Below are 20,069 nucleotides of genomic sequence, written 5' to 3'. Positions count from 1 at the left end.
GACATGCCGGATGTGGAAAACTAGCACCACAGAAGAAGGGCTCAGAGTAGCCCCGAGAGCCCCACAGCTCCAAGGGGAGGGCCGAGCAGGGCCCTGTGAGCTCGTAGGAGCTTCTCCAGAAGCATTTTTTGGTTGCCAGCCTTCCCTCCTCTCATATTCTGATTTCCAGTTTCAACTCCTGCTCCCAGCCTGGAACACCAGAGGACTTTCATGTGTCCGACAGAACATGTCCAACTGACTGGTGCCATTTCTGGCTCAGTTTTATCCAAAGCCCCCAATATAAGCAATGCAGTAGGTCCCAGACCACCTTGGCTAAAAGATTATAAAACCAGTCTTGCAACTCTAAGCTCATCACCTATCATTTATCCAGGGCATAAATAAAAAGGTTGGAATTCAAGGCAGTCAGTGGTGTGGACGTCCTCGGAGGGACATTTCCGAGGGCTGTGCCATCTGGAATAGCACACTCTTGGGCCTGCCCATTGATTGGGCACATTGAACTGAAATAGTCACAACACAACTCTGGGGAGGGGACAGATGAAGCCCACCCACCCAAAATGCAGAGGAATCTTACCAACTCTATATAGAGTGAAAAAAGTTCCAGAAGATTACATTCAGAATAGGACCCTTTTAATATCACTGAAAACCACTAAATTAGAAAATACATGCTTCAGGAACACATACAGATATGATCCAACCCTATTTTTAAAGAAAATACAGAATAAGGAGCATGCAATTCCAATAGTGGCTGTCCCTAGAAGCTGGTGGCAATTACTGATGTCCTGGTTCCTATGGCAGGTAGTGGGTTCATGGGGGTTTATTATATTACAGTAATCAATAATTGAACATAAATCAATCAATTAAAAATGGGCCGTATGGGGACCAGTGATGGGAGGTGTGTTGCAGAACTAATCATCCAGTTCTGTAAGTCCGGGATCCAACAGAGTCCAGAGCTGCCCCCCTGGAAGTAACTCTCCGTGGCACAGGAAACAGGACTACCTCCAACCCAGAGGGGAAACCCGGTCCTCAGTGCCCAGAGGCCATCAGTGCAGTGCTGGCCTGCGGCAAACTGGACGGCCATGGGAGGCAAGACCACACCACCACAGATGAATAAGGCCACGTGCACCTGGGCCCACAGAGCCTCTGGAGGAGGACGATAGGAACATCTTCAGGCCACTCCCTCCACATGGGACACCACCTCCCAATGAGCCACTGTGGAAAGGGATTGCTTAAGAGGGTTTAGCTATAAATCCTTTGTGATCACCAGAATGGACAGCCAGGAAGCACAGATATAAAAAGAAAGACCAGAAGGGCAGAGCTGCATGGGGAAAGCTGCTTTATTTGCTCACATGGACTTTGGTTTCCTGCTGGAGTCTCAGAACTTCCCTGGGGGATCCCAGGGCCGGGGAGGAATGAGATCATTCTGCCACATTCTCACCCCAGTGCTCAGACGGTTCACTGAGCAGGCTTTCCATCTGCCCACATGCAAAACCTGGAGGCCAAGTGAGGACCCGTTCCTGGAGGGGTACAGATGTGGACCCGTCTGCACCAGGAGCAGCTGGTCTGGAGACTCATGGTCAGCAGCAGGAAGGGGAGCCACAGGAGACAGGTCTGAAGACCAGGGTGGGGCAGGAGGTCTGGCAGCACCTGGAGGACTGGCAGGAGGGGGCCATACACACAGCTGGCCTGCAACTCACAGAGGACTGGCAGCTCATGGGCACATACACAGCTGGCCTGAAGTTCATGGAGGACTGACAGCTCACAGGCACACACATAGCAGGCCTACAGCTCATGGAGGACTGGTAGGAGGGGGCCACACACACAGCTGGCCTGCAACTCACAGAGGACTGGCAGCTCATGGGCACATACACAGCTGGCCTGCAGTTCATGGAGGACTGACAGCTCACAGGCACACACACAACAGGCCTGCAGCTCATGGAGGACTGGCAGGAAGGTGTCACACACACAGCAGGCCTGTAGCTCACGGAGTACTGGCAGCTCATGGGCAAACACACAGTGGGCCTGCAGCTCACAGGCACACAGCAAGATGCCTGGCAGGGTCTGGGCACACAGCATGCTGACTGGCAGCCTGAGGAGCAGCTGGTGTCACACATGGTGTTGTGGGGCTGGGTGTGAGTTGGGAAAGAGGGTGGTGATGTCCAGAGGCTCCTGCCCTGGGTGGACTTTATACCTGGGCCTCGGGTGTCAGAACAACACAGAAGCACGCTGCTGTCTTCCTATACTTGCTTCCTCCAGGCTGCCCCCTAGAACTTAGCTGTCTGTCGTGGAGGCTTCTGTTTTTGTTTGGCCCTTAGCTTCATGACTAATTGTACCTTCTTCAAGCTTGTTACACTTGGAAACCTGCCCAAATTTATCAGTGAGGAGCGGGTGGTTTCAGCTCCACCTGCCTAATGTCATCCTCTCTCTAATGGTTCCACACTGAAACACAGATGAGAGGAACTCAATGACCTCCTCAAAGCACACGCTCATTGCAAGAACCAGGAGCCTTTAGGAAAGGACGAGAACTGAACACAGACAGCAAAATAAAACTGGAAACCTGGTGGAAAGAATGATATGAGACCAGCCTTCCTGCCAACTACACGACTGGAGAAGATTCATTCACGAGACATTCATTTTCAGGGGTCAGCAAACAGTGCAGACTACATTCCTGAGAGAAAGGAAACTTACAAGACAAGCTTCACATTTTCCCAGCTTTCCACCTGGAGCCAGCTCCCCAAATGCAGTGCAGTCAGCTGGAGTCTGAGCAAAACACAGTGGCCCTACTGTGCTGAGGAAGGAGAGATCTGTGGTTGGGCAGTTGAAGCACCCAGAATCTGAGCAGCATAGTGCCAGAAAGGAGGGATCTGTGTATAGAGTAGGTCCATAAGTGTATGTGAGGGTCCCCTGTGAATCTGTGGAATAGGGCAGGGCTGTCCATGCTCAGGGAAAAAACAACACAAGCTCACCAGACAGAAGCTGCTGCAGGATTGAGAGTTGAACTCCTCCAGCACCCAGTGGAGATTCTGTACAGTCTGTACCTAAGTTGTGAGGACCATAGCCCAGGGTAAAACCTACTCCAGGCCTGTCCTAACAAAGCCTAAACCAATTAATGACAAGATTTCCAGGTAAGACCATTTGGAAGTTGAGTCTCACCAAGATGTAGAGACTAACAAATTGCAGATGCTTTCCACAGATCTACCCTGGCACATAGTTGAACAATAACTGCACAAGCTCAAGATGACCAACCGTACTTGGCTGAAAGAACAAAAATCAGTAGTCAGAAAAAGATAACAGAACTCAGAGTCCTTAAATGTATTATTATAATCTCCAATATAAAATCAAAAATCACCAGACATAAAAAGATACAGAAAAATGTAATTGGCTATTAAGAAAAATAATAATAATAGAAACTAACCTGACATAGTCAAGGTTTGGACTTGGCAAACAATGATTTTCAGCAGCTATTATAAATACATTCCAAGAATCAAGAATCAAAGAAAACCATGTTCAAAGAATTAAAGAAAAGTATCTTCAAGAGTGAATAGACAGGGAATCACAGCAGTGAGACGGAAACTATTAAAAAAATGGGAATCCCAAGCCTGAAACATACAACAGCTGAAATTTAAAACTACACTGGGTACATCTCACAGCAGAGTGGACAAGGAAGAGCAGTGAGCCTGAAGACACATCAACAGAAATTACCCAATCTGAAGAAGAAGAAGAAATTTTTAAAAAATTTAAAAACCCTGTGAAACAGCCCCAAACAGTCTAACATATTTGGAACAGCAAGTGCGGAAGGAAAAGAAAATAATACTAAATCACAAAAATGTTTTGAAAAAATAATCAACAATAACTCACAAATTTGATTAAACAACAACAACAACAAATAACTTATAGATAAAAGAATCTCATAAAATCCCCAGAAGGATAAATACAAAGAAAACCATATCTGGGCACACAATAGTTAAGGCGATAAAAAAAAAAATAAAGAGAAAACCTTGAAATAAGCAGGAAAAAAAGACACTTTGCATACAAAAGAACAAGGATAAGAAAATCCCTGACTTCTCAGCAGAAACAATGGTGGACAGAAGACAATGGGACATCTTTAAAATGCTGACAGACAAAATTTGCCAACTCAGAATTCTACACCTGTGAAAATAAAATCCTTCAAAACAGAGGATAAAATGAAAACATGCCTCTCCATTTGCAGGGGCAGAAATATGCATGCATAATGCAAACCTAAGACTTTCTAATCGCACATCTTACCAATGGGGTGGCAGCCACCCTGAGTGCTGGCAAAGACTAATGAGGTGACCCCATAGAATCCTTATCAGAGCACCTGGCAGTAGGCCAGACATGAGTGCATCATCATTATTCCAGTAACAATTATTATCCCACAATATGGAGCCCAGCAGCTTGGCTCTCTGTCCTTGGGGAGACCATGTTGATAATTGAGCTTCTCCATCACAATGGGGGCCCTGTGGTGTGGTGAGTGTGACTTAACTTGTATGGACACCAGACAGCATATTTACAGGGGAGGGGGGTCCCCTGGCCTCAACTGACAGCCCCTTCCCATCTAACTGAGGCTCCGTTTCCAGAAAACACATAGTCTGCTGAGTCATAGGGAGCCTCTGGCCAAGAAGGAGTTTCCAGACCCGAGAAACTTCACCAGGAAAACTCTAGAAAGGTTGACAAGAGTGGGAGGTGGAGGAAAAATCTCCAACAACCATGAGGAAGACACCAGGGTAGCCTGTGGCTGGGATGCCCGTGGCCCAGGTATAAAGGCAGCCCCGGGAAAGTAGCTGCCAGACATCACCACCCTCCACTCCAGCCCCACCAGCCACCTGCCACCATGTGCCACACCAGCTGCTCCTCAGGCAGCCCATGAGCCTGCCCTGGCCCCTGTGCTGTGTCCCCACCTGCTGCCCACCCCAGGGCTGTGGGAGCTCCTGCATTTGGGTGGCCTCTTCTGTCACTCTGCTGTGCTGGCCCGTGTGTGGCATGTCTGTCCCCTCCAGCCAGCCTGCAGCTGCCAGTCCCTGTGCTGCCTATGGAGCTGAGGCCAGCCTGCTGTGTGTCCAGCCCCTGCCCAGTGGCTGTGTGTGTGACCGTGAACCGCAGGCCCGCCATGTGTGTGCCCGTGAGCTGCTTGTCCTCCAGATGCTTCCAGCTCTCCTGCTCCACTCTAGTCTACAAAGACGCCACCTTGGTACCTCTCCCTGCTGCTGACAAATTATCTACCTAATCAATTCTCTGCCATTGATCACTGAAAGCTGTTCTCTAATTATCAGAATTCTTTCCACACACCTCGTTATCAGATCAGTGATCAATCCACATCCCACAGTGCTGCAATCTCCCCTTAGTGTTCTTATCCAGGAAAGCTTAGGTGCCTGTAAGAAATAAATCTCTCTGCTCCCCAGTTCTGGGTCTTTTTTATTATTTCCCCCAAAGCTGTTTCTCATTGTCCTTTGCTGTCCTGACCATGCTGATGCCAGCATGGTGTCTGGTCCTTGGATGCTTTTACCTGGACAGTCATTGCTCAGAGGTGGTGTTACCCCTGGGATGTTCAGGAAGCCTCTCTGGGAAAAAACGGTGACTGTGACTGTTGAATCCAGAGGGGGTATTTTCTTCCAAATGGTTTCACATGAGGATCTTTCATCCAAGGCTCTTTTGGAGCCTGGAAACTATGCCAATGAGAAAGGATTGATGGAATGAGGGGTCAGAGGCTGGGAAACTTGGTAGCTGCTTTCGATTACCTGAGGGTTAATTTCAAATGGAAAAGGAACTCAATATGTGTTTTCCCAAAGGCTTGGTTGGCAGCAATCAGCCAGTGTGACAGGGAGGCAGATTGCAGCTCACAAGAAGGAAGGATCCCCTAAAAGTCAGAGCTACCCAGCAACATAATTGGGCACCTGAATCATCTCAGCTTCCAGAAGCTGAAGGCTCTGAAGGGAAGGTAGACTTATTCCACCATATTCATAACAAACAAAACCGGAACCAACCCAAGTGTCCGTCAACAGGTGAATGAACAAACAAGTCATGAAACAGACACACACATCAGCAACAGAGAAGCACTCACAGCATCCTGGTGATCAAAATCCAGCCTGTGCTCCCAAAGAGGAGCATGCTATGAATAAACAGATCAAGCAGAGAAATGCACAACAGTTCTTAAGATAAGCAATAAACATGACAGCAAATTATTAGTAACTAAAATATTAAGTAAACATGTGTGTTTTTAAAAACTAAGCAGCATGTACTTTATCTTTTGTGTGGTCACCTGCTTTTCAACATTTTTTAAAGCAGTGGAAATATTTTCTCAAACTGAATCTTACCTAGATGTCAAGTATGTAAAACAGATTGTTCTGAAAATGGCTTCTCTAATTAAAAGTGAGATGGAAAATCCAGAGACCTGTTAGTTTGTCCTCCCACCTCCTCTCTCCTCCCCTCTTGCCTCCTTCCATCCCCACTCTCTCCCTCCCACCCCTTCCTTCTCTGTCTCTCTCTCCCCACCTCCCCCTCTCCTCCCTCACTCTCTCTCTCCTTCTCTCTCTCTCTCTCACACACCCTCACCTAGGTAGCATATAAAGTGTCTCCTAAGAACAAAGTTTTAAAACCTTGTTGCTTTGAGTCCCTCTCTCTCTCCAAGCTTCAGAAGTCATGAAATTGGCATGTACATTATTGGGGACCAGGAAGCAGAGCTGATAGCAATGAATGGCATTTATCCTTATGTCTCTAATGTTTTCAATTGTTAACACAATATGATGAACCAGCCATTACTTACAGCTGACTTTTTCTATAATAAACTTATTTTCAAGAATCCTTAAGTCCCTGTCAATACACTAAGACCCTAAAAACTGAAAGACATAACACAAAGAACCTACTTAGCCATATGGTCCTAACTGCAAAAATTCACAAGAGGACATTATATGTTGATGGCAAACTCAATTCATCAAGAAGATGTGAGTTATAAACATATATGCACCATAAAATAGAGCCATCAAAGTATATGAAGGAAACATTGACAGAACTGAAGTGAGAAATAAACAATCCTACAGTAATAGCTGGAGACTTTAATACTCCATTTTCAATAATGAACACAACATCTAGACAGAGAGTCAATAAGGAAATAGGGGACTGAACAACACTATACACCAACTAGTAAAAACAGACATATATAGAACCGACATTCTACCCAACAACAGCAGAATAAACATTCTTCTCAAGTACCCATGGATCCTAGGACAGACCCTATGCTGGGCCACAAAACAAGCCTCTGTGAATTTTTAAAAAATTGAAACCATACAATGGATCTTTTCCAACCATGATGGAATGAAGCTAGACATCAATGCCAGAAGAAAACTAGAAAATACACAAATATGTGAAAATTAAACAACATACTCTGTTAATTCAAAAGCGGGTCAAAGAAGAAATCACAAGAGAAGTTAGAAAATACTTAGAGATAAATTAAAATCAAAGCACAACATACTAAAATCTATGAGATACTGCAAAGGCACTACTGAGAGTGAAATTTAAGGTTGTAAATGCTATGTTAAAAAAGAAGAAAGATCTCAAATCAATAACCTAACATTACACCTTGAGGAACTAGAAAAAGAGAGAAAACTAAACCCAAAGCTAGAAGGAAGGAAATTATAAAGACTACAGCAGAGATGAATAAAATAGAAAATAGAAAAACAACAGAGATAATTAACAAAATCAAAGTTTGATTCTTCTAAAAGAGCAACAAAATTGACAAACTTTTAGCTAGACTGACAAAGAAAAAAAAAAAAACAAGGTGCAAATAACTAAAATCAGAAATGAAAGTGGGGACATTGCTATCAACCTTACGGAGATAAAAAATATAAGAGAGAACTATGAACAATTGTATGCCAACAAATTAGATAACCTAGATGAAATGGAAATTTTTCCATAAACACACAAGTTACCCAAACTGACTAAAAAAGAAATGGATAATCTCAAGAGATCTATAATAATTTAAAAGATTACATTATTAATCAAAAACCCCCCAAACAAAGAAAAGCCCAGGAACAGATAGGTTCACTGGTGAATTCTACCAAACATTTAAAGAAGCATTAATACCAAGCTCTTCCAAAAATTAGAAGGAACACTTCCTAACTCATTCTGTGAGGCTGGTATTACTCTGATACCAAAACCATATAAGACATCAAAAAAGAAAAGAAAATTACAGATGAACATACCTTATGAATATAGATGCAAAAATTCTCAATAGAATACTAATGAGCTTCATCCAACAGCATACTAAAAGGATTATACACCATGACCAAGTGAGATTTATCCCAGGAATGCAAAGATAGTTCATTGTTTAGAAAAATCAATCAATACCACATTAACAGAATGAAGGGGGAAAAAATGCATGATCTCTATTGATGGAGAAAAGGCTTTGACAAAATCTAACATCATTTCATGATAAAAACACTCTGAAAACCAGAAATACAAGGGAACTTCCTCAACATGATAAAGGGTATTTATGAAAAACCCACAGCTAGCATCATATTCAATGGCAAAACACTGAAAGCTTTTCCCCTAAAACCAGGAATAAGACAAGATGCTCATTTTCGCCACTGCTTTCCAACACTGTACTGCAAGTTCTAGCCAGAGATGAGAGGAAGGAAGGAAGGAAGAAAAGGCATCCAAATTGAAAAGAAAAAAGTAAAATTATCTCTATTCACAGGTGACATAATCTTTTTTTCCCCAAGCTCAGGTGACATAATCTTGTATACAGAAAATCCCAAAGAATCCACAACAAAGCTACTAGAGCTTTTATTTAAAAATTCAGAAAAAATTTCAGATATAAGATCAACACACAAAAATCATATGTATTTCTATGCATCAGCAGCGAACAATCTGAAAAGGAAATTAAGAAAGCAATCCCATTTGCAATGGCATCCAAAAGAATAAAATACCTAGGAATAAATTTAACCAAGGAGGTGGAAGACTTGCACAATGATAACTATAAAACATTGCTGAAAGAATTAAAGACTGAAATAAGTGGAAAGACATCCCATGTTCATGGATTAGAAGACTTAATATTGTTAAGATGGCAATACTAACCAAAGCAATCTATAGATTCAATGCAATCCTTATCACAATTCCAACAGCTTTTTCCCCAGAAATTATAAAGCTGATCCTCAAATTCATATAGATTGTAGGGCCCCAGAATAGCCTAAAAAATCTTGAAAAAGAAGAAACTTGGAAATTCACACTTTCCAGTTTCAAAACTGAGTATAAAGCTATGCTAATCAAAACACTGTAGTATTGGCATAAGACATAAGAGAAGAACTGAGACTTCAGAAACAAACATATGAATCTGTAGTCAATTGATTTTTGAAAAGGGTGCCAAGACCATTCCATGGGGAAAAGAATTCTCTTCAACAAATGGTGCTGGGACAACTAGATTTCCACATGCAAAAGAATGAAGTTGTATCTGCTACCTCACCCCATATACAAAAATTACCTCAAAATGGATCAATGCCCTAATCGTAATGGCTAAAACCATAAAAATCTTAGATGAAGAAAACACAAGGGAAATGCTACATGACCTTGGATTTGACAATAGATTCTTAGACATGACACAAAAAGTACCACCAACAAAAAATAAATAAATTGGACTTCATTAAAATTAAAAACTTTTTTGAACCAAAAAGATTATCAAAAAAGTAAAAAGACAACCTATAGAATGGGAGAAAACATTTGCAAATCATATATTTGGTAAGGGTTTAACATTCAGAATATGTAATAACTCCTACAACTCAACAACAAAAAGACAACCCAACTAAAAAGTAGGCAAAGGACGGAATAGACAGTTCTCCAACGAATGTACCCAAACAACCAGTAAGCACATGAAGAGATACACAACACTGTCAGTCATTAGGGAAATGCAAATCAAAACCACCACAAGATACCACTTCACACCTACTAGGATGGCTATAATTTAAAAAAAAAAAAAAAAAAAAAAAGGAAAGTGTTGGCAAAGGTGTGGAGAAACTGGAGCCCGCATAGACTACCGGTAGGGACGTAATGCAGCACAGCCACGGTGGGAACATTTTGCCGGTTGCTCAAAAAGTCGAATATAGAATTACCATAGGACCAGCAATTCTACTCTTAAAAGAAAGGGTGTCAAACAAATGCTTGTGTATCAATGTTCTTTGCAGCATTTTTCAGAATAGGCAAAAATCAGAAATAACCCAAGTGTCTATCAGCAGATGAACGAACAAACAAAACATAAAAATGAAAGTTCTGACACACACGGCAGCATGGACAAATATTGTTTGACTCCACTCATACGAAATATCTAGCACAGGCAACTTCACAGAAACAGAGAGTAGAACACAGGTTGCCCTTAGCTGAGGGAGAGAGCGTGGAAGCAACTGTTTAATGGGGACAGAGCTTCAGTTTGGGAGGACGAAAAAGTTCTGCAGGTGGACAGTGGTGATGGTCACGCAGCCTGTGAATGTGCTTGATGCCACCAAACTGTGCACTGAAAAATGGTTAAATGGTCAATTTTATGTTATGAATATTTTACCATAATTTTAAAAAGTTTAAAAATGGCTTAAATGGCAAATTTCATGTTATACCTATTTTAACGCAATAAAAAAATGTTAAAGACAGTCAGATGGAAGAATACAGTGTTTTGGCACACATGTATTGATAAAATAATATTCTATAACAATTAGTGAGTGCTTACAATAATAAAAAATACATGCAAGTCTACAGGTTGCTGGCCCAAGTCTCAGGAAGGTGGCGTTACGTGGAGAGTGGGGAACGACGCTGCATTTGCAGGGCTTCCTGTGAGCTGCTGTGGGATGGGTTATCAAATAAACCACCTCGGGGAACACTCAAGATGACAGGGGAGTTTCCAGTGTCCTGCAGTCATTTCTGCTCACACGGCGTGTGGAAGGTCACACCTCGCCTCGCCCCGAGTGTGGCCACACCTTGCCCTGTCCCTGCAGGCCTCTGCGGGAGGACGCTGGACCCTGGAATCCTCACGGCTTGGCAGCCATGTGTCTCCTAAGCATCACCAGCACCCATAGCCCGGGGGCCTGTGGGGAAAGAGCCGGAGACTGAGACACAGGGGAAGGGTGGCACTGGGGGGGTGAGAATGTCGTTTACCCTTAGCCCTACGATGGCACCGCCCCTCACGTGCTGAGAGACTCCAAATAACACCAGCCTGGCTTCTAACAGCACAAGGCTGTGTCTCTAGGACGACCAGCCCAGAAAAGTTCCCGCCCTGGAAAGCTCAGGGCTGCCAAAGGAGTTTCCCATTTGCTCCAGCCAAGACCTGACGTGAGGCCCAGAGCAGCTACTCAGGAAGCCTGCAGTCGTCAGTCTTTTCTCTGTCTCTTTGAGATGTGCTTCCTATCCAGGGACGTCCTTCCCAAGGACCTGGGAAGCAGCCCTGTGATCAGCATTCCTGATGACGAAATGTCACTGTCGGGAAGGATGGGGCCCTTGTATCCTAGTCTCTGGGGGACAGTAGGGGTCTAACTTCAATAAACCTAGATGGCCACGTCCCATCAACCAGCCAACCTTCAGCTGTGATGGGTGTAGCTATGCCACAGACATCAGCAGCCACCACAAACCAGGGCCTTGTGTTGCAGAGAGCAGGTCCCCAGCATGTGGGACCCTTCCTTCTCCACACAGCCTGTGCACACTCAGGCTCCAAGAGCCAAGCGGCTGTCCCTTCACCTCAGTATCAAGTGAGATCAGGCCAAGGACACCAGAGTTCTCAACCAAAAAGGCTGTAGAATGTCATGTTCTTAAATTTAAAAACAATTACCTCCCCCAAAGGGAAACTTCCAGCCTCCTAGAACAATCCCTCTGAACTCTGAACTGCAATATCCCTTCACAATAAGATTTTCCACCTGCCTAACATGTACATAAGCCCAAGTTCTCTCTCTTTGGATAGAAGTAGCTCCTTCCTCAGAGCTAGTACCAGCTCTCCAAGTGCCCACAGCAGAGTCTCGCATACACCTCACAGCACTGTTTCTAAATCATGCTGCGTCCTTCCCCCCGCTCCTCGACAGAATCTGGTCTTCTCAGCCTGACGTGCGGTCTCTTTGCTCTCTGAGGCAGCGGAGTCCCTCAGTTAAGAACACAGGCTACCGGGGTTCCAGTCCAGACTCTCCTGCTTGCTAGTATGGGCGTTTGTGCAAGTTCTTAATTGTGCCTCAGTTTCTCCATCTGTACAGTGGGAATAATGACAGTGCTGACTTCACAGGTTTGTTGTGAGGGTTAATAAGCTAATGTTTACAACTTGTTCAGAACAGTTCACAGTACATGGCAAGACACATAAATGTCTGTTGATAAAATAAAAATACAGCTCCCAAGCCATTCATTGGTTGGTCTATGGGTTCAGGAGCAAATTTTTCTCCCAAAATGAAGAGGATACAAAACAAGAAGAACAAGTATGCTCATAAGTCAACTGAGAGTTGAAATGTTAGGGGAACAGCAGTAAGAAGCCTGGGAAGATGAACACACGGGGACAGCAGGAGCTGCCCTGCCCCTGTGCTCCATGCACGGCATTGACTCCAGCCCTTTTGACACCCCCCTGGGTGGACCCGGCTTTGTGGCCCGCTCCGCTCTGACCTCTCGGGAATTTTATGAGTTGAGCTACTTGTCACGGGTCAGTGATGAGCATCTTCATCCCCAGGGAGTTGCTGCAAACAGCAACAAGGAAAGAGGCTCTGGGGCCCCTTGTGGGGACAACACCCACACACTTGAGAGGTATATAAACCCAACCACCCAGAGCACCTCACACACTCACTCACCTCGCACTCACCCACTCACCCACTCACCACTCCCCACCTTGACACCCAGCATGGCCGCATCCACCATGTCTGTCTGCTCCAGCAACCTGAGCTACGGCAGCCGGGTCTGCCTGCCTGGTTCCTGTGATTCTTGCTCTGACTCCTCCTGGCAGGTGGACGACTGCCCAGAGAGCTGCTGCGAGCCCCCCTGCTGTGCCCCCAGCGGCTGCACCTCGGCCCCCTGCCTGACCTTCATCTACACCCCAGTGAGCTGTGTGCCCAGCTCCTGCCAGTCAGTCTGCACCAGCTCCTGCACGCCCTCATGCTGCCAGCAGTCTAGCTGTGAGCCAGCTTGCTGCACGTCCTCCCCCTGCCAGCAGGACTGCTGCGTGCCTGTGTGCTGTAAAACTGTCTGCTGCGTGCCCATCTGCTACAAGCCTGTCTGCTGCGTGCCCATCTGCTCTGCAGCTTCCTCTTCGTGCTGCCAGCAGTCTAGCTGTGATCCCTCCTGCTGCACCTCCTCCCCCTGTCAGCAGGACTGCTCTGTGCCCGTCTGCTGCAAGCCCGTGTGCCGCGTGCCAGTCTGCTCTGTGCCCATCTGCTCTGAGGCTTCCTCTTTGTGCTGCCAGCAGTCTAGCTCTGAGTCCTCCTGCTGCACCTCCTCCCCCTGCCAGCAGGACTGCTCTGTGCCCGTCTGCTGCAAGCCCGTGTGCCGTGTGCCAGTCTGCTCTGTGCCCGTCTGCTCTGAGGCTTCCTCTTCGTGCTGCCAGCAGTCTAGCTGCAAGTCCTCCTGCTGCACCTCCTCCCCCTGCCAGCAGGACTGCTCTGTGCCCGTCTACTGCAAGCCTGTGTGCCATGTGCCCATCTGCTCCGGGGCCGCCCCCTGCCCAGCCCCCTCGTGCTGCCAGCCCAGCCTCCGCCCCTCCTCCTGCTGCAGACCCTCCTCCTGTGTGTCCCTCCTCTGCCGCCCTGTGTGCAGGACCGCCTGCTGTGTGCCCGTCCCTTCCCGCTGTGCCCCTGCCTTGTCCTGCCGGCCCAGCTGCTGCCGCCCGGCCTCCTGTGTGTCCCTGCTGTACCGTCCCAGGTGCTCCCGTCCAGCCTGCTGTGGCCTCTAGTCAGGCCAGAAGTCCTGCTGCTGACCTGGCACATCCCTTCAGGGCCTGCTAGTCACTATAGGCCACCCCCACCTCTCCCACTACTGACCTCTCAGCTGCCTCAGGGTCTGTCTCTTCTGGCGTGCATGGACAGACCCTCCTCCTCGAATTCCAGATGACCCTGCCTCCACCTGCTGCTCCACTTCTCCTGGGGTCCCAATCCATCATCAGCCTGGGGACCACTTTTCACAATCCTGGCCCCAGTGGATTTACTGGGCATCCTCTTGGCTGTGCTAGAAACCTGCTTGGGAATCCTAATAAACTCCACTGCATGCGACCCCAGCTGCGCTGTGCTGTCTTTCTTTTGGTCATTTCTAGTGGATTGCTAGCCAGTCCCAACACAGGCCAGGGAGCAGATGCAGCGCCCCCCCCCCCCTGCCCCAGGGCAGTGCTCCAGCACACACCTGTGCTGCCTGGCACCTGGTGCCTCCCCACAGGATCCATGCCAGTCCCAGGAAGGGTGGGTGGTGCATCAGCAGCCCCCACCCCATCCCAGTAGGCAAGCCCCTCTCCCTGAAGCCTCCCCAGCAAGTGAATCCTCAGGGATGGGGCAACAGCAGCACCTCCTGGGCACAGGAGCCAGCACTGCCCTTGGCTTTTCCCTCTAGAGGCCCCCCTTGTTGGAACCTCCCTGTCAGTCAGGGTGGGTGAGGTGGGAGCTGGCAGGACTCAGAGTTCAGCCTCCCGCCCCCAAGCACAGTGGAGCAGGCTGACTCTCCCACCTGCAGTCTGGCCCCTCAGCCCCTTGGCCCCTCGGTGGGGGGACTCAGAGGCCAGGGGCAAGTGCCCAGCCTCAGCTGCCCCGGCCTCCCAGCACCTCACGCTCTGGAAGGGCCACCTTCCCTCCCCCGACCCTGCACCCCCACCGCCAGACTCCCGCTCAGATCAGGAATATCCTGAAGGCTTTTCTAACATAGAAAGTGTGTAAAACTGAACTCCCACCATCCTGATCACATCCCCAGGCTCAGGGGCTGCCTTGCACACCGCAGAGGAATGGCTCTTGGTGACCCCTTTCACGCCCTCCTCATCTCTGCGCACTGTCCCCCTCCACCCACCGCCACCCATCGAGGACCTGGTTGTAAGGCCACCCCTCTCGTCCTGACCCTGCTGACCTGTCCCTGCCCAGCCTGCCCTGTAGAGCCCACTATGCACCCCGGACTTCCAGGGCACGCTTGCTCCCGCTCCCTGTCCTGCTCCTCTGACTCTCTCCATGTGTCCCCCTCCTGCCGCGGTGCCCCACCCCCCAGCACCCCTCCCCCACCTCCTCTGTCCCTCCCTTCCTAGTTCAGATTAACTTGTGCTCTCGTTTGCTACACGGCTCTGGGTGGCTACAGAAGGGGCCACTGAGACAGGGACACCAGCCCCCAGAGCTGGTAAGGCAGCTGACAGCCCAGTCCACTGGATAAGATCTTGGAGGGCTCCCTGTGACACAGGGAAATTCTCCTACGGAATCTATGTCCTTTGTCCAGTAGAAGATGCCAATGGTAGAGAAGGATTCTGGAGAACTTGATAACTTCAGGAGAAAGTCTGCCTTCCAGGCAGGGGTAGGGCCCCTGCTGTGATGGCTGCAGAGCCCCGAGCAAGAGCCGTCTGGTGGACAGGATCGGCCTGCTGCCCTTGTGGCCGGCCTGCCCTGGAGCCCCCAGCTTTGAAGGGCTGGAAAGAGGAAGCCACTCCAACCAAGAGGAGTTGAGAGAACGGATATCCTGGTGCTCCCCTTTTAAACTGAAAGCCTGGAAGTGGAAGTCACGAGGGGCATGGGTGAGACCCTCTACCTTGTCAGAATGTCCTTGGTACCCACGAAGTCAGTGGTGGAACCTGACTTTAGGGCTTGGCAGTGGGAACTTTATGGTCAAGGACTTGCCCATTGGACCTGAAACCTCAGCCTGCCCCCCACCATTCAGGTCAAACCCACAGCCAGCCAGACAGACAGATGCAGCAGTGGAACTTCCCAGCTAAATGCAAGCGGGCTCTTTCCAGGCTTTATTGGAGGAGATTCGAGTTTTACCACCCAGCACGATGCTACAACATGGCCAATTACAACAGTGAGGCTGGCTGACCTTCACAAGGCACTGGCAAGCTTCAGGCACTGGGTGTATATAGAGCACACAATTCTGTGAGCTGGCTGTGCTGAGACCCCCTCTTGCAGAAGAGGAGACCAAGGCTCTCAGAGTGACCTGCCATGATGGATCTTACAAAGCTGCCAGAGGTGAGGTGGTAGATGGAAATAGAGAACACACAGTGCAGGTAAAACACAGGAGTGCTTGGAAAGGACAGTGTTGTAGCCAAATAGTGGACCCCAGAATAGGTCCTCATCCCCACATATTAGTCCATTTCTGTTGCTTGTAACAAAGTACCTGGAACTGAGTGATTTATAAGAAGATGAAATTTATTGCTTACAGTTCAGAGGCTGGAAAGCCCAAAGTCCAGAGAACACATCTGGCGAGAGCTTTGTTCTTGTTGGTGGCTGTATTCAGCAACACGGGGTGTCACTTAGCAGATGGTGGAGCAAGAGAGAGAGAGAGCTTCTCACAAACTCTCCTTTTCAAGCCATCAGAACCACATCCATGACTGCCATTAAGCCATCAAATGGATCAATCCATTCACTATGGCACGGTCCTCACAATCTAATCACCTCTTCAAGGCCCCACTTTTCAATGACCATAATAGGATTTCCCACCCCCTTAACACTGTCACAGTGGGGGTTAAGTTTCTAATACATGGACCTTGGAGAATACAATTCAATCCACTGCATTCCACCCCTGGTTCCCAAAGTTCATGTCCTTCTCACAGATAAATACATTCATTCCATCACCAAAGTCTTAACTTGTCTCAACTAAAAAGTCCAAAGTCTCAACTGTGAAATCAAACAAGTTATCTACTGCCAAGATACAATGGTGGGACAAGCATAGGATACATATTCACATTAAAAAATAAAGAAATAGGCCAAAAGAAAGGGGTAACAGGTCCCAGGCAAGTCAGGAACCCCGCAGGGCAGGCATTGAATCTCAAAGCTGGCGAATCATGTACCTTGACTCCATGTTCAATGTCCTCTGCATGCTGGTGTGGGGGTTGGGTCCTGGGGCAGCTCCACTCCTATGGCTTTCCTGGTCTTAGGAGATGCTTCAGCTCTCCCAGGCTGGCGTTGCACACTGGTAGCTCCACAATTCTGGGGTCTCCATGACCCTGCTCTCACGGCTCCACTAGGCATGGCACTGGTGGGGGTGTCTCTGCTCCAACTCCGACCCCACGTTTCTGCTTGGCATTGCTCTAGTGAAAGCTGCCTGCAGTGACTCCACCCCTATGACAGATCTCACCATGGGTTCCCAGGCTTTTCCATACATCCTTTGAAATGGGGGTGGAGGCTCTGGCATGTTGCTAGCCTGCAGACCTAATATCACGTGGATGCCACCAAGGCTTCTGGCTTATATTTTCCAAAGCTGCAGGTCCAGTCACACCTTAGGCTAATTTAGCCATAGCTGGGGCAGGTGGGTGCAGAGATGAGCATCCCAAGGTAGCCCTGAGCAGCAAGCCCATGCAGGGCACCTCAGGTCTGTTCCCCAAGACCATTCTGTCTTCCTAGGCCTCTGGGGCTGTGATGGAAAGGGCAGCCTTCAAGATCTCTGCAATGCCACCAAGGTCTTTTTTCCCTTCTCTTGATAATCCCTTCCTTCTGCACTCATCTCCTTAGCAAACAGTCGCTGGGCTGCACCCTTGAATTATTCTCCTGAAAATGCTCTCTGCTTCTCTACCACATGGCCAGGCTGCATGCACGTTTTCCAAATCTTTACATTCTGCTTCCCTTTTAAATTCAGTCCTTACCTCATGTCTTTTCTGCCATAACTCAGCGTAGGCTGTTGCAAGTAGTCATGCGGCTTCCCGAATGCTTTGCTACTTAGGAATTTCTTCCACCAAATACCCTGGTTCAGCACCCTTGCGTTCCACATTTCATAAGACTTTTGGGTATGAACAGAATGCAGCCATGTTCCTTGCCAGTTCATAGCAAGGGTGATCTTTGCCCCAATTTGCAGTAAGCTCCTTCTTATTTCTGTCTGAGACCTCCTTAGAATGGCCTTTATAGTCCGTATTTCTATCAGCGTTCTGCTCGCCACCATGCAATCATCTCATGAAGTTCCACACTTTCCTTGGCTTTCTTCTCTTCTAAACTCCCACCAGAGTGAGGCTTTTCCTAGTCTGTACCTCCAAAGTCCTCCAGCCCCTCTTCAACACCCAGTTCCAAAGCCACTTCCACATTTTCAAGTATTTGTTATAAGCAACACCCTACTTCTCTGGTAGCAGTTTCCTGTATTAGTCCATTTCTGTTGCTTACAACAAAATACCTGGAACTGCGTGATTTGTAAGAAGTGAAATATATTGCTTACAATTTCAGAGGCTGGAAAGTCCAAAGTCCTGGGAGCACATCTGGTGAGAGTTTTGTTCTTGTTGTTGACTCTATTCAGTGACGTAGGGTGTCACTTGGCGGATGGCGCAGCAAGAGAGAGAGAGCTCCTCATGTGCTCTCCTTTTAAAGCCCTCAGAACCACACCCCTGACCACCATTTTTAGCCCACTCACTACGGCATGGTCCTACAATCTAATCACATTTTCAAGGCCCCACCTTTCAATAACTGTAATAGGATCTCCCACCCTCTTAACACTGGCCCAGTGGGGGTTATGTTTCTAATAATACATGGACTTTGGGGGACACAATTCAATCTGAAGCACCCCAAAACCTATGAATGTGACCATATAGGGGGAAAAAAGGACTTTGCAGGTTGATTACAGATTACTGACTAAGAATCTGGAGATGTGAGATTATCCAGATCATCCAGGTGGGCCCTCAGTGCCACCAAAAGTGTCCCTATAAGAGGGAGGCAGGAAGAGATTTCACGCAGAATAGGAGGAGGTGGCGCGACCATGGGAGAGATGAAAGGAATGCAGCCACAGGCCGAGGGTGGCCTCACCAGCAGCCGCAGAGAAGGAGGGCTCTCCGCCAGAGCCACTGGAGGGAGCACGCCCCGCCGACACCGCCCTCGGCTCGGTAGAGCTGCCCTCAGACTCTGGCCTCCAGACTGAGAGAATGAATTCCGTTGTGTTAAACCATCAAGTGTGTGACACTGTGTTACAGCAGCCACAGGAAACTCATAGGAATGTACAAGATAAACTTTGTATCTTAAACGTAACTTTCACAATTTCCACGTAATCTGGTTTAAAATGTCATTGAGACAATGTAAAGTTATAATAAAATAAACCCCAGCCTTCTAAAGGAGCAGGTCCAGCCAGCTCCAACTGTGGCCAATGAAGGTGCTCACGGCCTCGAGGCCCACCCGCCTTCCCTCTGCGTCTCAGCCTCCTGGGCTCCCATCCTGTGCTCTGGTGACCATGGTGTGCCAGCCATGCCCACCTGGCCCACAGGCACCTGCTGCTGCCACTCCACCACCTCCCCCACCCTCGTGGGAGCCACCCAGCTCAGTCCCAGGGGTGGCTGCCTCTGCTCCTCCGGCCGGGGGTCCAGCACCCTGAGCACACGTAGTTACTGTCCGCTCCCTCCTTGACAGCAGACACCATGACTCTCATTTCAGCAGAGCATTTAGAGATTGTTCCCTGGACCACCAGTGAGTATCCTCCAGGGGTGTCTGTGGCCCAGCACCCAGGCAAGAGACAATGGCTTGGAAAGTCTGTATGGCACGTGGAGGGTGCGGGAGGAGATGTAGAAACAGCCTCCTGGGCAGGCAGTGGAGGCGTGAGAACCAGTCCACAGGGGCAGCCACACACTCCTTGCTGAGCTGGTACTGGCCACGAAGCGGGCTGCTGCATCTACTTTGAAACCAGAGCCAAGGGCACTAAGAGAGCCACAGTTACAGGGGGACCCATCCCTGAGCGTCGTGATTGCTGCTCTGCCAGACTCGGGCCTACCCTGTCCCCTGCCCATAAACACAACCCCATGAGCCAGAGCATACAAGTCTCAGTCCGCAGAAAGAACACACCACCCACTGGTCCCCAGGCCACACACGTATATCCAGGCCATAGCCCGAGGCAGGGACCACAGGCCACAGTCACAGAACTGGCCCAGGATCATCCCCCTCTCTTTATCTGCAGGAACATGGTGACAAATGCAAGAAAAAGGAGAGTGC

The 20,069-nt window shown here is 48.2% G+C and overlaps 3 protein-coding genes across 5 annotated transcripts in view; 1 reads left to right on the top strand and 2 right to left on the bottom strand.

Annotated features, from left to right (window-relative positions):
* The window catches only part of TSPEAR (thrombospondin type laminin G domain and EAR repeats), a 147,902-nt gene that overhangs the window by 119,447 nt on the left and 8,386 nt on the right, over positions 1-20,069 (bottom strand). The window lies entirely within an intron of this gene.
* LOC134361825 (keratin-associated protein 12-1-like) lies at positions 1,575-2,111 on the bottom strand. 3 transcript variants are annotated; one of them, XM_063076910.1, is made up of 3 exons: positions 1,990-2,111; positions 1,750-1,827; positions 1,575-1,683 (listed from the first exon to the last, which is right to left on the bottom strand). In XM_063076910.1, exons 1-3 carry the CDS (start codon positions 2,109-2,111, stop codon positions 1,575-1,577), a joined length of 309 nt encoding a protein of 102 aa, XP_062932980.1. The 3 variants fall into 3 exon arrangements, with proteins under 3 accessions (XP_062932980.1, XP_062932966.1, XP_062932975.1); XM_063076896.1 differs by having other exon boundaries at positions 1,750-2,111; XM_063076905.1 differs by lacking the exon at positions 1,750-1,827 and having other exon boundaries at positions 1,894-2,111.
* On the top strand, positions 12,854-13,897 carry LOC134372504 (keratin-associated protein 10-7-like). Its single transcript, XM_063089987.1, has one exon. It carries the CDS (start codon positions 12,854-12,856, stop codon positions 13,895-13,897), a length of 1,044 nt encoding a protein of 347 aa, XP_062946057.1.

The sequence above is a fragment of the Cynocephalus volans genome, chromosome 1 (assembly GCF_027409185.1).
Source record: "Cynocephalus volans isolate mCynVol1 chromosome 1, mCynVol1.pri, whole genome shotgun sequence".
Taxonomy (NCBI): domain Eukaryota; kingdom Metazoa; phylum Chordata; class Mammalia; order Dermoptera; family Cynocephalidae; genus Cynocephalus; species Cynocephalus volans.
The sequence above is the reverse complement of the archived record's forward strand: the minus strand, read 5'-3'. Positions and strand labels throughout refer to the sequence as shown.

Coding starts and splice junctions, on each gene's coding strand:
- LOC134361825 (XM_063076896.1), bottom strand. CDS start 2,111: ATGTGTGACACCAGCTGCTCCTCAGGCTGCCAGTCAGCATGCTGTGTG. Junction 1,684..1,749: donor TGTGTGCCTGTGAGCTGTCA/GTCCTCCATGAA, acceptor TGTGAGTTGCAG/GCCAGCTGTGTGTATGGCCC.
- LOC134372504 (XM_063089987.1), top strand. CDS start 12,854: ATGGCCGCATCCACCATGTCTGTCTGCTCCAGCAACCTGAGCTACGGC.